The 19,290-nt window shown below is 37.1% G+C and overlaps 1 protein-coding gene across 1 annotated transcript in view; it reads right to left on the bottom strand.

The window, feature by feature from the left end:
• Window positions 1-1,211: 1,211 nt before the first annotated feature.
• The window catches only part of LOC104495052 (integrator complex subunit 6), a 39,364-nt gene continuing 21,285 nt past the window's right edge, over window positions 1,212-19,290 (bottom strand). Inside the window, exons 2-11 of the mRNA XM_010137974.1 lie at window positions 16,928-17,017; window positions 8,693-8,876; window positions 7,594-7,719; window positions 6,595-6,749; window positions 4,725-4,877; window positions 4,457-4,589; window positions 3,850-3,944; window positions 3,316-3,426; window positions 1,480-1,695; window positions 1,212-1,371 (exon numbers count right to left, since the gene is read on the bottom strand). Coding sequence (XP_010136276.1) covers window positions 1,240-1,371; window positions 1,480-1,695; window positions 3,316-3,426; window positions 3,850-3,944; window positions 4,457-4,589; window positions 4,725-4,877; window positions 6,595-6,749; window positions 7,594-7,719; window positions 8,693-8,876; window positions 16,928-17,017 — 1,395 coding nt within the window. The 3' untranslated portion in view covers window positions 1,212-1,239. The remainder of the gene's footprint in view (window positions 1,372-1,479; window positions 1,696-3,315; window positions 3,427-3,849; window positions 3,945-4,456; window positions 4,590-4,724; window positions 4,878-6,594; window positions 6,750-7,593; window positions 7,720-8,692; window positions 8,877-16,927; window positions 17,018-19,290) is intronic.

The raw sequence follows: 19,290 nt of genomic DNA, 5'->3' as shown, positions 1-19,290 counted from the left end.
ATAAATATAATACTGCTCACCTTATGTGAATTTAGTCTATATCCACTTCACACCTACAGTTTTCAGTTTTTTATCAAATGCATTAACAAAATAGATGTGCAAAACTCACCATTATTCTTGCCTAACTGGCATTTATAACACCATGTTTTGAATGCAGGAAACTTGCTTAAATTAATCAGTACGTGTCTTGTGTGTTTATCATTACAACAGGGAAATAAGCAATAGTTGTCATGCATGGCCATTAGTTTTCCAATGCGTCCCATAACTTTTCAACAGGGTAGATGGGTGAAAAACTGAGACTGGGAACAAACTGTAACTAAAACATTACTACAGACAAACATTAATGCAAAGTACTAATGCCACACTGCATACAGATTTGACAGTTTTAGACACCCAAAATTTAATTGCTGAGACTATAGTTTTCCCAAATCAAAGGTGATTTTTAACCACAGGAATCATAAAATTCTTAAAATCCCTAGGGCCTGATTCTAAAATTGTTATGAATTTAAAGTTGCCAAGCCTTTGATGAAGCAAAACATATGGTAGCAGAAATAGCAAAAAAAACCGTAACAAACGTTAGTTTTTATGCTGTTTAACCCCTTCCCAAAGGGCAACTTCTTTGCATTTCAATTACATTATCACTTGATAACAGATGTCAATCTGACCTAAGCAGTGGCAGGACTAATGTAACATACACTTTCACTTGCATTGCCCTTCTTATTTTCCCCACTTGTTTCATCATCTTTTGTTACACCCCATAAAGCAGTGCCAGAAGACACAGTACAAAGGTAAAGGAATAAATTAGTGGAGTACTGAACTATTTGTTGTTTGCCCAAAGAATCACACTAGCAGCATCCAGTGAGCAAGCTTACTTTTCCATTGCTCACAATCCACTTTGATGGAGAGAGATCATGATGTTCAGAACTGCCCTGTGATTTTTTTTTTTTCCTCAGATACATGATGAAAGTTGGGAAAAAACAGAGAATAAAATCTTAAATAAAAGCCCATGTCTCCTCATACAGACTAAAGGACAGAGCAGTCAACCTGCAATCTTCTCTAGCCTCACCATTTTTTCTTCCAATAAGTTGTTTTAAGGAAAAAAAAAACCCAACTAAATAACCATGCAGTTTAATGGCAGTATCAGACAACCACTAGGCTTTAAAGAACTATGCTATTTTTAACAGTCTTCATTTTTTTAGTATCAATCATATCCCCGGTGGACAAAAAATAAACTGTTATCTAACCTTCATCTTGTCCTTTGAGGAACTTGCGAGTACTCTTCAGTAAATTAGATCTCATTCGTGTTAACTGATCCAAAAGACTTCTTCTGGGGATGTCATAAGCATTTCTAAAAGTTTGAGGTTTCAAATCCTATGGTTCCAGTAAATAAAGTTCCGATTATTACCATATATGAAACAATATCTAGCATTTCAATGGAAGTATATTGAAAATAACAACATTACACACAGTGGTGCTTACCTTATTCAGCAAAGCTATTTGGAACCCAGCATACTCCTTCATATTGAGGTCTAGAGGTCTATGAGGAATTTCCCCAGTAATCCCCTGTAGCAGATGTTGAAAATCGTTCCTATGTGCCATAGACAGGTTGTGTGATCTGCTTCTGACCTTAATTCCAGTCTCTTGCGCTACCTTTTTGCCTACAGAGCCAATGACTCTATCGGACTCTATTTTGGCCTTAATTTGAAATAAATAAATAAATAAAATTGACAATATGCTCTTAAAAGGATTAGTCAGACTTATTCATTTTAAATTCCTACCTAGAAGATTAAACAAAGTGCTAAAAAACACTATGACGACCATAACCAACCAGGATGAGTGCTTAAGGAGTGCTTAAATACATAACCACTTAATGCCTACTACAGTTGTAAATATAGTGAACAGTTTGTGCCTACATCTTCTGCATATTTCTCCTCTGCTGCCCATCATCGTATCTAAGCACCAATATGCATGCAATGCTTTTATTTTCATAAATTGCCGTAATTTGACTAGAAATACTCTGCAAATCTATCTGTACTCGCATAGACTGTTTACTATTATAACAGCTAAACACTATAACTCTCAAAAGACTGATTCTCCCACAACTATAGTTGCGATCAGTCGCACAATGTTATCAACGTTTTAAAAGCTTGGTATGAATAGACATAACATTAATAAATATTAAATACACAATAATACCCAATTCTGCTTGACTAGACAGACTAACCCCCCTTTTTTCTGTTGGATTTGTACCAAAATTAAACATGTTCATAAATGCCAGCTTTTTGGCAAATATAGTTGATCAAAGAGCCAAAAGTAATTTAGGAACACACCTGCCAATGTTGATTTGCAGTTTCAGATAAATTTATAGACAATTCAAAATTTGCGTATGTACTGATGAAGAATACTGAGTCCCTACTGGCAGTGCCTTTCAGAAGTTAAAAAGCTTTAAGTACAATTTGCAGTGCATGTCATTACGTTTTAGGAGTCTAAGGTTGAGAGGTCAATTCACAGAACACTGAATAATCTGAGTATGATTTAATAGGACATACTGTAAACTTCAAGAGGTTAGTCTCTTCAAACTATCATTTACGTTAAAGTTATGAGAAAAAGCTGGTCCATATAAATTCATTAGCTAAGTTACAAGTACTCGCACTACTGTTTCTTGAAGTTTCAAGCCTACTGCATTACTTTATCTTGAACAAGAAAGCTTAACATGCACAGTTCAATCAATTGAAAGTGGACGTAGCAGGGCAGAAATGCTATAGCTGGTGCAGGAGACTAGTCAAAGATAAGGGCACTATTCTGATCACGGCCAGCAATTTCAAAAGGTCACTTGCCAAATCTGTATCCTTATCTGAGATTCTGAATTATGTCAGTTTACTTTATATTTACTGAACACTTTTCATTTCTTTTCACAAGCCCAAAAACGGACACTTTCTGATTCAGATGCACAAAGCACGAATCTCTGTTTTCTGAAGAACTGCTAAAAACATCTTTAATGTATGAAGATAACATGTTTTCTTTTGGACAAAAGTATGTTGCTTTCTGTACAATTAAAATGCTCCTTAAATAAAAAAAAAAAAAATCTCAGTTTGTACCTCCATATCTATCTCTATAGTCCAGTCTATAAGTTTATACTTAAATGTTAACTTTTCCTTTACTCAGAAAATCAAAATGCTTTTTTGCTAATTGCATATGGGAAGGTATTAATTTGATCTTTCTGCTCTTTTTTCCTTCAAAGCTATTGCACCTGAGTATTTTAAGATTATCCTGATATTAGAATAAGTTTTTACTGCTCTTTTGCTTCAACATTACCTGCTGACTCAACTTTTTGAGATATGAAATGACACTGTAACTAAGTCCGTATTCCACATTGTCTGCGATAAGGTTTGGTGCTCCCATCATTCTCACAGCTTTCTTCAAGGGCTGAAACATGGAATATATTGTATAGTCATATTTAACTTGTAAGTGTTGTACACATACTTCAACGAACCGCACCCATTTCAAATAGAACCTGAGGTCCTCAAAGTTAGAAAAGGAGAAAAACAAAGACCAGTAGGGCAGCCCTTTGTTGCTTTTTTAAAGCATTGTTCCATTCATACAGAATCAATTATTAACAGAGATATCAATTATATATGAGTCACAGATGATGAAATTTTCATAACATTCAGCTCTCAAGCCTTCCACAGGACTCCAGTGAAAACGGTAGGTATCATTATGCATGAAAAGTTTAGTTATTCTCTCTTAAATTAACACATATTCTACTTGAAATAGGGAATACACCCATAGTAGAAAGATAACTATAGTTACATAGCAAAATAGAAATTTTAACACAGTAAGTCATCTTACCCCAAGATAATAAGGAGGCATTGTCTTCAAATAGCTTTCAAATGACTGTCGCCATTTCAACGTAGGCTTTGCCTTATGTACTTTAAACAAGTCATCTGATGGTTATAAAGAGACGAAACAAAATGAAAGGCATGTCTAGACAGCACTACACCTTTTTTCTAATAGAAGAAATTCTTGAAGAAACGCAAATTCCTCAGCACTCAAATTATGTATTTTAAGATATATACATGTAAACTCATTATACACACACAAGACTAATGCTGTAACCGTAAGATGGAACCTAACAAATTATTTATCAAATTGAATTGGTAATTGAGACAACAGATTGGGAAAAAACGACTCCTAAAATAATGAAAATGAGACCAAAACATATCTGGAAGAATGATGATTAAGTCATCTTACATCTTGACTCTGAGTCAAGATAATGAGTCAAGTCAGGTAATTGGTGACAAGTAAAACAATTTACTGATGATAAACACACTGCTCAACTTTCTACCTTTCTACAGGTGTGTGATTAATATTGACATTAATTGCAGTAATCTATTTAGATGGCATCAATTTTTCAATTGCCTACCACCAAAGAACGTTTTTATAAAGAGGTATTTACCTAGCAGTGGAAGGAGGACTGGATAATTGTAAGGCATCACAAATAAATTCACACAATTCAGCGCTGTACTAGCTTTCAAGTAACCAAAAGGGTGACCAAGTTCACTGTATTTTGCACTATTGCTCACATATACCTGCAATGAAACACATTATATTGTACGTAAATCCAAAATATTGTGTGCTGAGATTTTGCATCCTGTTTTGATTATAGAATAAAGTCTATGAAAAACAACATTCTATAAATTAAATTCAGCATGCACTCTACTTGCCTGCCAGCAGGTCTGCGGGGATTTTCTTTCCAGAATAAACTGGGTCAGTGGTGAAGGTTCTAACTCGTACTTATCAAAAGGCAGTTTGTCAATGACCATCGGTTCGCAGTCAGTACAGGAAAATTTCACCACAGGATGAGATGTGCGAGGTGGCTAAACATAAGCATTCCACTGTTAGTAAATCCGCATGACAATTAAAATGCAATTGTGTTATGACAACTAAATACAGGTTCTTTGAAAACAGACAAATTTAAGGAACCTAATCAATATGTGATTCATATTTATTATGAGTCCTAAGCAATTATTTTACGTTAGCACTATCTTAATTTGAAGGAATCTTATTTTCTAAATAAATGACAATTACTTTACCTAGTAAATCTAGAACAGTATGCAAGTAAAACTTCCTGCAAACACACAAAAACTTTCCAAATGGAAATAAATCCCAATGGGGACAAAAACCCCCAATCTTCAATGCTACTCTGGAGCACGTCCACTTTGATTCCCCACAGAAGCAGGTGCTGCATTTTTGCTTTTACTGATTTCCTCCAGCACTTTTCCTTCTTGGCAAAATTAACAGTTACAAAATTCAAACTGAATTATAATGACCAAGAGCAGCATGAATTCCGAAAAAAAAAAAAACCCTAAGCTTTAGAAGAACACACATTTTAATTAGGCCTGTGAAAAAATATTTCAATTTAAGCGTTTGGACTTTAATCTTTTTATTAATCACAGGGAAAATGCCTTTGTGCATCAAGTTTCAAATTAACATATTTGAAATTTCTTTTGCTGAAAGGGAAAACTGATTTTTTTTTGTGTGTGATGAAAATTGGAGCTGTATGCCTCCCACTGGAGGATTTTCAGGAGAGGAACGTGAGCTCTTATACTTACCTTCAGCCTCCTCCAAGGCCACAAGAATCTGGGGAAGAGCTCAACTGGGAATCTTCCTTCGAATTATTAGTTACCTTACAAGAAGGTACCTAATAAAAACGTAAGATGAACTACAGAAACACAAGGCTTCTTGGACCTTCCTAACATCTTTACCTTAGAAGTAATTTTGATATATCCATAAGCTCTAGCCTCTTTTACAATGAGCCACCTAAATGCTATCTGCACACAGAGCTGGTCTTGCCTTGAGCGCCTCTACTCTGAGGAAGGTGTGCTGTGCAAGCGCACACAAAACAGGAGGCCAAACCAACTGAAAGAACTGCAATTCTCTTCAAAGAAGATGCCTCCAATAAATAGCTGTGGTGGAGTTTTTGATTAAGCCACGAAGCCACTATACTAAGAACAAAAAGGCTGCAAAAGAAGTTGAATGCTCAGACTTGAGAAATCCAATAACCCTTGGCTGGACAGCATAACTATTTTTACCTCAGAGCAGTAGGAGCAGCCATTTAACATGCTGATCTGCCAACAATTATTCAGACTTTCATACACGTTTAAGAAAGCAGAACTATCACAAGGATTCAAAACTGGGAAGATGATACAATCTTCTATTAATACTATCTGCAAGGCAATAGAATTTGATAGTCTTACAAAGTGTCACCTTATTTTGTTCGATATTTTAACAGAGTTCAAACAGAAACACTGCATGTATGTAGTAGGACAACAAATAAATCTGTTACAGTCAGTTTCTTAATGCTTCAAAGTTACTAAAAAGCAAATCCCATAGTATTATTTGCTCATCAGAAATTCATCCAAGACAACTGCAACACAGATTTACTTGTGTAATTTCTTCTCGGGTCACGTTGCTACTGTAGTAGCGACAATGAGTTTGTATCTCAAGATTTAGAAAAATAAAATTAGTGAATAGAAAATCATGGAATATTCCCCCATGCACAAACCTTTTGGTTTATCTAACTTCAGTACATACCAGTGTTGGAGAATTTTGATCTGGCCAAAAGGATTCAGGAACAGGCCAATGACCTATAGGAACCCCAGTTTTAGGGTTTGGTCTGACATAAATAAGTTTGTGACAGCTGTGCCAAGGTTGGGATCCAAAGGGTCTAGATACATCCACCTGCCCATCTACAGAAGAAAAAGGCTTTGAGTCTAAATAGTATTAAAACTCAAAAAGAGTATTAAAACAGCTTGTGAAAAGAGTTTAAGAACTATACCCCAAGGGAATCTCTTCCTGCAGTTAGTATTATTTCTAAGAGTAGCAGATAATTGTCAGTAAGCATTTCTGCAAAAACCCAGAAACTATGAGAAACCAAATAAGCATTGAATGTTTACAGGATCAGAGCTGAGGAAGCCAGTTATCTGCGGCCTTTCATAATAACCAATTTCATTCTCCTCCCATTGTTATTACCACATGACCTTCAAATCTCCCTGCATTAAAAAACCCAAAACATTAGATACACATCACTAATACTGCTGGACTAACCTTTTATTGCAGCAAAGCAGGATTAAAAAAAGTCCCAAACACTTCCCAGTAACATCTTAAGAGGAACCCCGCTAAGCCATTTAGAAGAAGTTAAGGCTGCAAAGTTGTATTTGCTATTTTAACTCAATGCAGTCACTTAACTACATTAAATGAAGGGTAAGAGTATAAACTTATACCGTTTTCATATCAAGCTATTTACATTTCTACTGCTTAAAACTCATGAAGCCGTTTAAACTGTGCTTGACGCAAATTAAGACTGCCTGAGTAACATGACCAAACGTAGAGGTTTAACAGTGTCCAGCAGCTATAGCCAGTATTTTGAAAAAGTACAACAGAATTTCAGACGTAGCCAGTCCGTTTTGTACTTATGTCTTTTAAATTGCAACAGTTTTCCTTTTGTTCTGGCAACTATTACATTAAGTTAACTAAATTATGTTGAGAGTCATCCCTGATACTTGATATCACAGTGTAAAAATTTTCAAATACCATCAATTGGTGAGGGATCTGGTCCAGCTTTCTCAAAATTTATTACCACTCCACTTTGCACTTTTTGCACCAATGACTCAAGACACTGATTCAGCATTCTTGGAGAGCACACACAGTATGATCGACCTAGAATGAAAAGGTTAAGGTTGTTCAGTGTTTCTGTCCTTATTTTAACTTGGATCATTCAAAACTGTTCACCTGCCACACACATTGATTTATGTATGGATCACGGATTTAAAGGTTCTATCAAACACTCCTCCCCTGTGTAAGCAGCAAGGCAGCCTAGTGAAGCAGTGACAGTGTTAAAAGCCCTCACTGGAAATGTTTGGGTTTTAGCCCCTTTATGTTTTTAGTTCAAATTCTTAGCTGCATTCATGGAAAATGGGCTCCCCCTTGTGACAGACATCAACACTTATCTGTCCACGAGTTTCAGTCAAAGCGATGTTAGTATAGCCTACATCACAGTCAGAATGCAGGGGTCAGAAGAATCATCATGTTTTTAATATGTGATGTAACCAAAACCATATATAAACAAACTATAAAATTAATACCTGACTTTGATCTGGAATAAAATTTCTGTAAGATTAGGACTGTGAGTTACGATGGAGAGAAAACTATCAATTTTGCAGAACTGTTATGCATTCTGCTTTGCAGGAATTTCGCACTGCATTCTGCATGCTCTGCAGGAGAAAAAAACCCACCACACCCCAAACCCACACATGTCCTTCAGTTTTGGCTTCTTTAGATCAGAGTAAGCCAGGAATTTAGCAAAACTGTACTGCAAAACAGACACAATTCTTACAATTTCTAATTGCGATACCAAGGTGCATAGAAAAAATAAAGCTTTCTCTTCTAAAAAATCGCTAAAGAAAGTAGATTCACACTTTTCCAAGACAGGTTACATTAAATCATCTGTACTTCAATGCAGTAAGTTTTTTAGTTTTATTATAGCGGGTTCCCGAGTTTTTACAAGTAATATAAGAACTCAGAAATACTTCTTCCAACAGGTGTACCTGATTAATAGAATTACGTACAACTAAACTGAATTAATTTCCACTTTCAAAAGTATTGACTTGTTGAAGGAAAGCAGGGCACTCACCTCCTGTGACTTCACACATAGGTGTGATTGCAGAGTCATCCACTGGTACTCCTGTCATCTGCTCTGATTCTGGTGCTGAAATACCAGGTAAACGGAGAACCAAAGCAAATAACCTTTGATCCCATCGAAAGGGTTCCTTAGTCAACTCACTTCCAGGTAGAGGGGAATTGAGAGGTAAATGGAGCTGAAAAGGAATTTAAATCTGTGAATACACTGCTTTCAAAAAAAAAAAAAAAATACACTCAGGTTACATAGTGATTGCAATTCCCTCTATACAAGCACACTTATAACCTCTCCACAGATATTTAGAATTTGAATCATACTGTACATTACAAGCAAGACACCCATTGTTTACTCAACACTTTAAATGTTTCAAGACAATATGATGCACGAAGATGAGTTACAAACCAAGTGGGAACAAGCACTTTTTAAAACTGATCCAGACTTCAGAATCAACAGAATATTTTTAGAATTTCAGCACTAAGAACTGCTTCACTGCAGCATTCTTCTGTTTAAACAATTTTCTGCAGAACAAGCCAACTCTCAGCTCAGCCTTTCCCTCAATTCTTCAAGGAAGGATTTTTATCTTCAAGATGAAAAGCACAACTAAATGAAAAGTTAATGTTAATCTAAGACTCCTGCAGAAGAAATGTAACCTGGGTATAGCTGCTTAAAAAACCTAGCTGCCAGGATCATCTACTCCAAATAACTAAGCTCCAACAAGTGAACTAATGTGGTAGTTACTTATAAAATCAAAAGGATTTTACAATCCTTGTATCTCACAACCAAGCTCATGGCTGTGCTTTATGTGAAAAGCAGAGATTCAGATTAAAATCACTGAAATGCAAAATGAGTTCTCACTTTTAGATAATAGATTACAGTAGCCACAGCTACCCATAGGAAGAATTGCTTGCCGTGTACCATTGTGTTGTCTTTCTCTGAGAAGAATTCCAAGTTTTACTTCAAAATATTGAAGACATCATCCAGGGACATACAACGCATGGAAGCATTTCTTTTCACTTCAATTCCCAGAAAAGACAGTAAAGAGATTCAAGTTTCAGACTTCAAAACATGCTGCACTAAGGTTACAGCAACGGCCAGGATAATATTTATTAACCACTCAGAGCAACAGCCAGACAAATTAAGAGAACATCTAAAATTCCCAGAGTTGACAGCAGTTTTAGAACTAGTTAACTGAAAGAAGGAAAAAAAAAAAATCTGTGTGTTAGCTTCTAAGGGACAGTACAAGGCATTCAGAAGACTCTAGCCTCTCTTTTTGCATCCAGACACCTCACCCAGAGATTAGGGGAGAAAAAAGGAAGCTTATCAAAACATTCAACTACAGAAGCCCTGAACATATAGACTAGAATTACAGTTTCAGAAAAATCTGATAGATCCCCAAGTGATGATACCACCGTAAGTACAAGTAAAATTCTCTTTTCGTCTGGAGCACTGCAGCTATAAAGAGGGAAAAAAAACTTCCCCAAAGCAATGACTCGAGTCGTGCAAACAGTTCCATTACCTAGCCAAAGAAGCAAACTCAAACACTTTCCTTCTCATGCAACATTCAAAAAACTGCAATTCTCAGTATCAGCTCAGTGTTAGCAAAGGAAACTACTGGTCTGTTCCAAAACTTGATGCGAGTCCACAAAAGCATCCATTACTAATTGCTTTCATTTTTACTTCATAGTGGAGCTTGCAACTATATGTTGAAAAAGTTTTCTTGTCTGCTTATTTTTAGAAGATTAATTTGAAAGCATTAAACCTAATTTCTAAACTGGAAACCTCAGCTATTTCTTTTTAGATAACTGCAAGCATCTCACATTTCAAAAGATACATGTCTACATGTCTGAAAAATAATCAATTTATAGATACAACCTCAAAGCCAGTAAGAAACATGACAGACCCACTCCTGTAACGTGAGGAAGAATCAGAACACTTTGGACTTTTCAGTGCACCTGATGCTTCCTCCTGAATTTCTGCTTTTTTGCTGATGCAAGCAGAGCGCAAATGTGAAAAGAACACTATTTTTTCCAGATGTTTCAAATGAAATTGGTCAAAGGGCACTCAGCAATGTACCTGATTTATTACTGATTTGCATGTATATCTTTTCCCTTTTCACACAAAAGGCCAGCAATGCCTGCATGGCAAAGGAGACTTCAGTTAAAAGAACAGCCACATTCTTCGTAAACAGCTTAGAACCTTGACTGTAAGAGGTTTCAACTGCAAGCACTACACCATCCTCACTTAAGGCTATTGTTAAGGAACACCATTCTCCAAACTTGCCTACTTAAACCTGACTGAACAGAAGATTAACTAGCTTTGCAGAGTACATTTCAACTCACAACATACCTATGTACCAACACTGTTTTTCTTCAGGCAGCATATAGACCTATTTTTAATACATGTATTTTTATATAAAAGCATCCCATTGGACCCTGCACCAACACTGTTCTGAGTTCAGTTTATCTCAGACTATAAAACCTTTATTTGGCTTAGCTGGTTATATTGAGAGAACGCCAAAACCAAACAGTACTCAGGAGCAGGCCATTGCATTGCGTACTTAATAGTATCAGAAACATTTTCAAACTGTAAGATGACATGCAAAGCCATCAGCATCAAGTCAAATGTCCTCACTTTCCTACCCACAGTTTAATTCCAGTTAAATTTAACATCCATGTTACTGGGTAAGTTATATATTCAAACCAGGCCTCATTCTCCACAGACATTAGTAACTCGGTCTTCTCACCTCAGTTACTTTTTTTTTTTCTAGTATTGTATTACCATAGCAACTGCATACCTAGCAGAAAATAAGATGAGCCTAGAAATGTACATCTTGCATTTCTTCTTTCCCACGCATATTTCAGTATGAAGGCATACACATCTTTTCCTCTGCCCTTCATATTGGTTGTTGAGAAAATGATAGTCTAAACAATTTAAAGGGAGGTTATTTACCAGCAGTGGTCTTCAACATGCTGTCTACATATCATCACAGACAAGTGTCCTCCCAGCTTTTACTAAAAAACTGTTACTTAAAAAGCTGTTTTGTCTTAACCTTAGTTCATAGGAGCACACACAAACCCCACCATTCCTAAATGCCGTAATGCAACAGTAAGATAGCAGTGTGTGGTTTATGCCCCTCTTCCTTTAAATCCACTAAAATGTTCAAGAACGGAAAGGGGCTGGAGAACAACCTTTTACTGACAAGATCTTAAAGAACCCTGTTACTGGTTAGCAGATATTTTGTTTATTCTCATTCCTTGCTTCTACATACATTTATGCAATCATAAGAAGCAGCACATCTTAAATCCTCAAAAGAATTCAAAGGATCCTAGAGACCCTAGGCTTAATAAAAACTAGATAAGCATCAGAAAACTCTGCAGTGGCATGGTAGTTGGTGAAAGACCACAATGCTCTTCTGGTAATGACTGCACATACAGGCTCATACACTACAAAGGGCAGCACTAGCATTGCTTAAGCTTTAGTGCCCAAGTAATTACAAGCAGCTCCATGCTGGAAAATCTCATAAAAGGTTGTCACATGTTAGGTACTCAGTAAAGATATCCATACAGAGACAATCAACTTCTCTTTCTGTACCAAAAAAAAAAAAAAAAAAAAAAAAAAAAAAAAAAAATCTATTAAAAAAAACTCTTCCTCGCAACAATTTTACTGGAGTTTGTTTTCTGAAGGCTCAACATGTTCCACGTCAGTAAGGCAAAAAAAAAAAAAAAAAAAAAAATCTATCTGAAAGTAACCTTCCTTGCAGGCTTTTCTGATTGATACCCATTAAAAGACAAGACACATCTAACATTCCAAGCAAATGCAGCATTTCATCCTTAGAGGACTGAAGGACTAAGGATGGGCAACAAGATTCAAGGCCAGCTGAGAAAACAAGCCCTTAATAGTCTGAGAAACTCTGCTGAGAGTTAACAGCATTATGTTTTCCTATCTTTTTCCATCCAATTGTATGAAGTTATAACCCAGAGACAGAAAACCAGAAATTGTTCTTCCATATAACAACATCAGAGAGACACAAAGTCAACTGACACACCACACTGATGACATGATACATTTGGCCATTCTGTTGCTAGCATTAATCATGAGCAAGCAAACAATAAGCTAATAGCTACCCAGAATTCACATGTCAAGAGCTCTGTGGCTCAGTGCCAAATGATCCTGACAACTGCTGCTAACAGGAATAACATGGATGAGGAAGGACAGGAACGTACATCTAATGAGATCTGCCACACATTTCTTGCAGAATATTCTGAAATCAAGATTTTTATCTAGAGGAACTATGATTAAAATTATTATGGAGCATTTACAGTTCTTGGTTACTCTTGAAAGTAAGTAGGACCATGCCACTTGTTACAGTTATTACAGCAGAGATGCGCAAGATGATCAACCCTGGGAGGAATCAATGTGGCAATGCCAAACAGTTCTGGGATGAGGAGTCAAGAAAAATCACCGATTCTTCCTGTAAAAGTGTCTTGTAACCGGAAGATCAGAAGAATGGCAACATACAGAAGCCAAGCAACACTGCTCATGCTTTTTTGTTTGCATAATCATCCATCAGAATGTATCAATAGGTCAACAAGTGAGTTTCAGTCTTGCAAACAGGAGTTTAATGCTTCCTCTTGAAACAAAGGGTATGTAGAAGGTAAGGACAGAGCTCAGCAGCTGCCAAACTGGAGAAGTATAACATTTTATTTCTTAATGTAAAGAGGAATTAGAGAAATCCCTTCAACCAATTAAACACTTGTAAAGATCAGGAAAGGGCTAAAACCAAATTTGAGGGATTAGGCCAGAAGTGAAAGCCACTCCAAGAGGAATCCATAGCATGAGACCAATAACTAACAACAGTATTTGAACAGTGTAAGCACATCACTTCCTCAAATTATGACTGGGACAAGCAAATCCAGGGAAGAATCTGGTCAACATGCCAGGCTAAACATAGAACTGACGCTAGCATTCTTCAGTACATTGGCACTGGAGCATTAGAAGTCAGTGACAGAAGGGACAGAACTGAAAATCCTACTGACTTGTGCTGGTAGAGATAATTGCATAGACTGCATCATTTCTGCCTTCAGTCTGAGGAACTACATCCATCAGAGACAAAGCAGAACTGAATGGATAAAGCTCTTTATCTGCAAAACCCATATGAAGTTCCACAAAGGAATCGGACATCTGAAGAATACAGCAAGAGCTCTGAAACAGGGTTTAAGCTTGACTGCTTCACACTAGGGCAAAAGACAAGTGTTCCCATAGTGATAAAGCTGATTTCATTGGTAAGAATGCAAATGTTCACCTGAATGACAAAGCTTTGAGAAAACTTGCCTCCAGGTTCCATGCCGACTTCACAGGCTTTCCAAAAATAACTCTTGTACATAAGTTTTAAAAGAACTAAAAGTATACTGACTGCCTTAGTCGATAAGAACTTTACACAGGAAGTAAAACCACTGTTGTTATAGCCAGTGGGATATGATCACTTCCAAGACCAACTCTGAAATGCCTCTCCAAAGTCAAACCCAAAGAACAGAAGAGACATTTGAAAGTGACCGAAAAGCTTTGTTACTGAACAGAAAAGCAACAACAGACCTCCACATCTCCAGAGTGGTGTTACTGTATTAATTTTGTTTCATCTCTGCATCTCCAACTTGAGAGGTAACTGTAGAAAATGCTCAACCTACTCTAAAAAAAATTATGATCAATAGGGCACATGTTGACAAAAGCAAAAGATTATTCCTGAAAGACAAAAGCACCGTTGGATGCTTTGTGCCCCTGTTTTTCAATAGTTAAGGATGTTCCTACTGCTACAGCTATAGCAAAGACAGAGGAAAAAAAAAATTAAAAAAAAAAATCACACCCACTGCTAGGTACGAAATACATATACCTTGCAAATAAATATGGAAGAGGACTCAAAGAAACTTGCATTTTGTCTTGCAGGAAGTAAGAGCAGTGGTCACTTTCAGTTTCTACAGAAAGCAATGCCTTTAAACTTGCTCGTTTACCCAGAAATCATTAGTTCATTATCATCAGTAGAGCAGATTCTGCATCTCTAGAATGCAGTTTCACAGTCATCAGATCCTGCAAGTGTCAAATTTGGCCCAGTGTCATAATCAAGACGCTAAAACACTGGGTGTAGTGCGCACTTTTGAGTCAGCACCACTCACAAGCCACGCCTAAATTCAGTAGATGAAAGCAGTCACCATAAAACCCATTTTCTCAACATTAGTTACAACAATTAAATACGTGAAAGTGCGACCAAATCGCCATAAGAAAATGTTGTCTTGAAGACTAAAGTGAAGAAGTTGTACCCACATTTGAAGGAAAAGAAACACAAAAAAACTTGCCAACTATAAAAAAAATCTTGACTTATGATGTAAGAAAAAAGCGCTCACGAAAGCCAACACAGCTTTCTTACCTAAATCATTTTGGCTAAATAAACAAGACGAAAGGAAATGTAATGTAGAATCATAGAACTGTGTACATTAGAAGGGACACATGAAGGTTATACAGCCCAGAGCCTTCTGATTGCTCAGGGCATTCTCAAACTCAGTTCTGAGCATCTCCAATAATGGAGATCTCACAACCACTGGAAAACCCATGCCAGTGTTCAATCACTCACACAGTTGAAGTTTTTCATGATATCCAATCAATATTTCCCAAGGTACAATTTGCAGCTGTTGCCTCTCATCTCAGCCCTGTGCACCTCCGAGAAAAGCCAGGCTCCCTCCACCCTGAAGTTGTTACAGATGGTGGTAAGACAGCCCTCACAGGTTTCTCTTCTAAAGGCTGAACAAACCTAGTTCTCAGTCTCTACCCAGATGTCATTTGCTTCACCCCCTGAGGATCTTGGTGCCTCTCACTCCAGAATGCCAATGTCAGATTTTACAAGTTAGTCATCTGACAGCAGAGAAGTTGCTTCTCCTCAAGAACTTACAGCTAAGTAATTTCCCAATTAGCTCTTAAAAAAGCCAAAACAGTATTCTGCTGCTAACAGCACTGAATGTCATAGAAGGCTCTGAAAGTGTCACCCTACCTTCTGTTTTAATTAACACTTGGTCACCAACATCACTATAAATATGAGGCTGCTTATTCTACTCAGTATTTTGGGCCACATCTAATCAATCACTGGATTAAGTTGAAAATAACTTATTGGGTAAAAAATATGATGAAAGTGAGGTTTTATACAGACAACCTACTTGGTATCATGGAGCCAGGCATTCCCTTTCAGTTACTGGCTATGGCTATTTGTTGTTAGTAGTCCACACAGAATTATGAGGTCATTCAACTTTCTTCGTCTAAACTGGATGTATTACAAAAACACTCAAACACCACTTTCCATACAAAGAACTTCTGTAAATGCTGTAAGCATGTGATAAAATAGAGTCAAATGTGGTGTACCACAATGAAAAGTCTGAATCTTGCCCCTCAGCTTTAGGACAGACCTTTGGATATTAACCTTTTCCCCGAAAAGGGAATGAGCTTAGGGATTTTTGGTGGTTGTTGCTGTTTGGGGTTTTTTTTTTTTTTTACGATGGCATGGAATGGGCCCACAGTTGGTCAGAACAACCCTACCCCTAGTGACCTCTTCCATCTTTTTAAGGAAAGAATTCAAAATGGCTAGCGAGTTAAAATAGTTCAGTGCCTCAGCACTTGCTAGAGCTTTGAGTTTGACAGATGTCTCAGCAGGTACACCAGTTTGTTAAGATCTGGTGTTTTAAACTGCTCTGCAAATTTAATTTGAAATACATTTCTTCAGTTCTTATCTTGGATTACAAGGACTCTAGTGATTTGATTATAGCCACTGTAAGAGTCTAGCATGAAAGAAGCAGTTCCATACTCCGTGGTGGCCACATCCTTTGGAAACTCACTATATTAACTTGGGACTATACATAAAGAACTTATATCTAGACCAGTTAAAGAAAAACATTCTTTACAGAAATTAATTTCTTCAGCGAACATATTTGAAAAACCACAAACTCCCTGCACAGAAATAGCAAACTGAGTCTACTAAGTAGACCAACAGTTGTACTACATGCTTCTGTCACGTGTGATAAGGAAAAAGAGCTATTCAGATTTTTGTAATACTATCACATAAAATTACCTCAGATTAAAAACACGTTAAAGTTGAAGCTACTACTGAACATAATTTTGAGGAGTCAATTATGCTCCTACTGTAAACAATGCATTTTAGTATACACATTACTGTAGAGAGAAATCAGTTCTTACCTCTTCCTGTATCCCACTGGTAGTAGTTAATTTACTTCCATCAGTAACTGTTATAATTATTGCTGGCTCCAGAAAAAAGGGGTTTCGTCCCTGAAAGAATAAAGCGATTTCATTTAAAATGCTGTAATAAATTTGTAAGCTTCTCTTCAGTCATTAAATGGCCACTGATAGCCACCAACAAAGTAATGAAGCCTGAGGTATTTATTTTCACGAAGTATAGTACAGTGCTATGGATTTCTGAGTTGTTTTATAGTTAGGCCATGTAAAGCTACACACTTCATGTATCTGTATTCAATAAATGCCCACAAAACCATGTTATAGGACTTCCAAGAACAATGTGTACAGCAGCATTCTGAGAATCTAGGACCTGTTCAGAGGAGCAACTACCTCTTCAAACTCATTTCCCCTATTCCACGGTTGATGTTATGCATGTTTTAATTACTGTGTGACCAACTAAAGCATCTGCATAGAACCTTGTGATCATGATCTCCAAGTTAAGAACTAATATTCTGTGTATTAAAGAGAATTCTGACGTGAATAGTAGCAGTTAGGTTTTGACCAAAGTGCATGCAAGACTTCCTTCAGAAACAAATACGTTATGAACATATAAACCTTCTGTATGAATCACTTGAGACAGAAACATACACAAGGCAAGACATTCTGTGATCCCGCCAAGACATTCAACTAGCCTAGCTGTAACAAAGATCTTGGTTTCCTATTGGCGCTTCCTTTTCCTCCTACCAGGATGCCAGGAGCCTCCTGTCCATCCTGAGAGAGGATCCCAAACTAATCCATGTACATGTCAACTCCAAACCCAAGTACACATTCCACTCTAGCTAGGGTTAAAGATGGACTCGATAAAAACCAACGCAAGCTTTTGTTTAGTGGGTCCTACTCTCCTCCTGTTGCCAAGCTTAAGGCCTCATTTTTCTTCTTCAGAAAAAAAAATAAAGAAAAATCCAACTAGACCCACAGCCTAATTCTGCTTATAAAGGCAAACTATCTCACGAATGCTTACAATACACTCTAAAAATATGGAGAGAGAACTAACAGGTTTTAAGAAAGACCTTATAAATCCAATTTTTTAGAAGCCACTTAATATAAAGGATCATCTACTGACTGTGTGCTTGGAACAGAAATATTATCTAACAGTTTGAAATATATTTGGTGAGGAGTGTCCAGTTTGAAGTGGCAACACCACATTTACAGTGATCAATTTTCTACGTGCCACAGAAAATTTAAAAAGTTAATTGCTCAATATTTTCTCAAACCTCAGTGAAAATCCTAACATTTTATTTTAAAATAGCATACCTTTACTGCACAAATCACATACACTACTACAGTGAAGATCAATCCCTCCCACAAAAGTTAAGCTAGTTCATAATCCAATTTAAACAATTACTCAAAAGAATTTAAGGACTCTCAAAACACACTCGATTTTAATTAAAATAATTTCCCAAGAATATTTAGCCTTATTTAATTCTGAAGAACAGTTATGGTATGTTATTTTACCAACTAATAGTTCACTACAACTGCAAAACATCAGCTGGCAGCTAATTATGTTGCATTGAAATAATACTGAAAGCAAGGTTTCTAATTGGGGGAAAAGGATATCGTTCTCATGAATACAGAACTTTAATACTTTAATCCTATTGCTAATAAATGTAAAAATAAATTGACAATTACAGAATCACAGAATTGTTCTGGTTGGAAAAGACCTTTAATATCATCGAGTCCAATCGTTCGCCCTGCACTGCCAGGGTCTCTAAACCATGTCTCTCAGCACCACATCCACACATTTTTAAGTTATTTCCAAGGATAGAGACTTCACCACCTCCCTGGGCAGCCTGTTCCAGTTCTTGACAACCCTTCTGTAAAGAAATTTTTCCTCATATCCAGCCTAAACCTCCCCTGGCACAACTTGAGGCTGTTTCCTCTTGTCCTACCACTTGTTACTTGCAAGAACAGACTGACCACCGCCTTGCTACAACCTCCTTTCAGGTAGCTGTAGAGAGCGATAAGGTCTCCCCTCAGTCTCCTTTTCTCCAGGCTAAACAACCCCAGTTCCCCCAGCTGCTCCTCTTAAGACTTGTTCTCTAGACCCTTCACCAGCTTCGCTGTTGTACTCTGGACACACTCCAGGACTTCAATGTCCTTCTACTAGTGAGGGTCCCAAACTGGACACATTATTCAAGGTGTGGCCTCACCAGTGTCGAGTCAAGGGGACAATCATTTCCCTGCTCCTGCTGGACACACTGATACACTGCCAGGATGCTGTTGGCTTTTTTGGCCACCTGGGCACACTTTTGGCTCAGATTCAACTGGCTGTCGACCAACATCCCCAGGTCCTTTTCTGATGGGCA

This window comes from Buceros rhinoceros, unplaced genomic scaffold (assembly GCF_000710305.1).
Source record: "Buceros rhinoceros silvestris isolate BGI_N320 unplaced genomic scaffold, ASM71030v1 scaffold5066, whole genome shotgun sequence".
Classification (NCBI taxonomy): domain Eukaryota; kingdom Metazoa; phylum Chordata; class Aves; order Bucerotiformes; family Bucerotidae; genus Buceros; species Buceros rhinoceros.
This window is presented reverse-complemented; position numbering and strand designations above follow the sequence as displayed.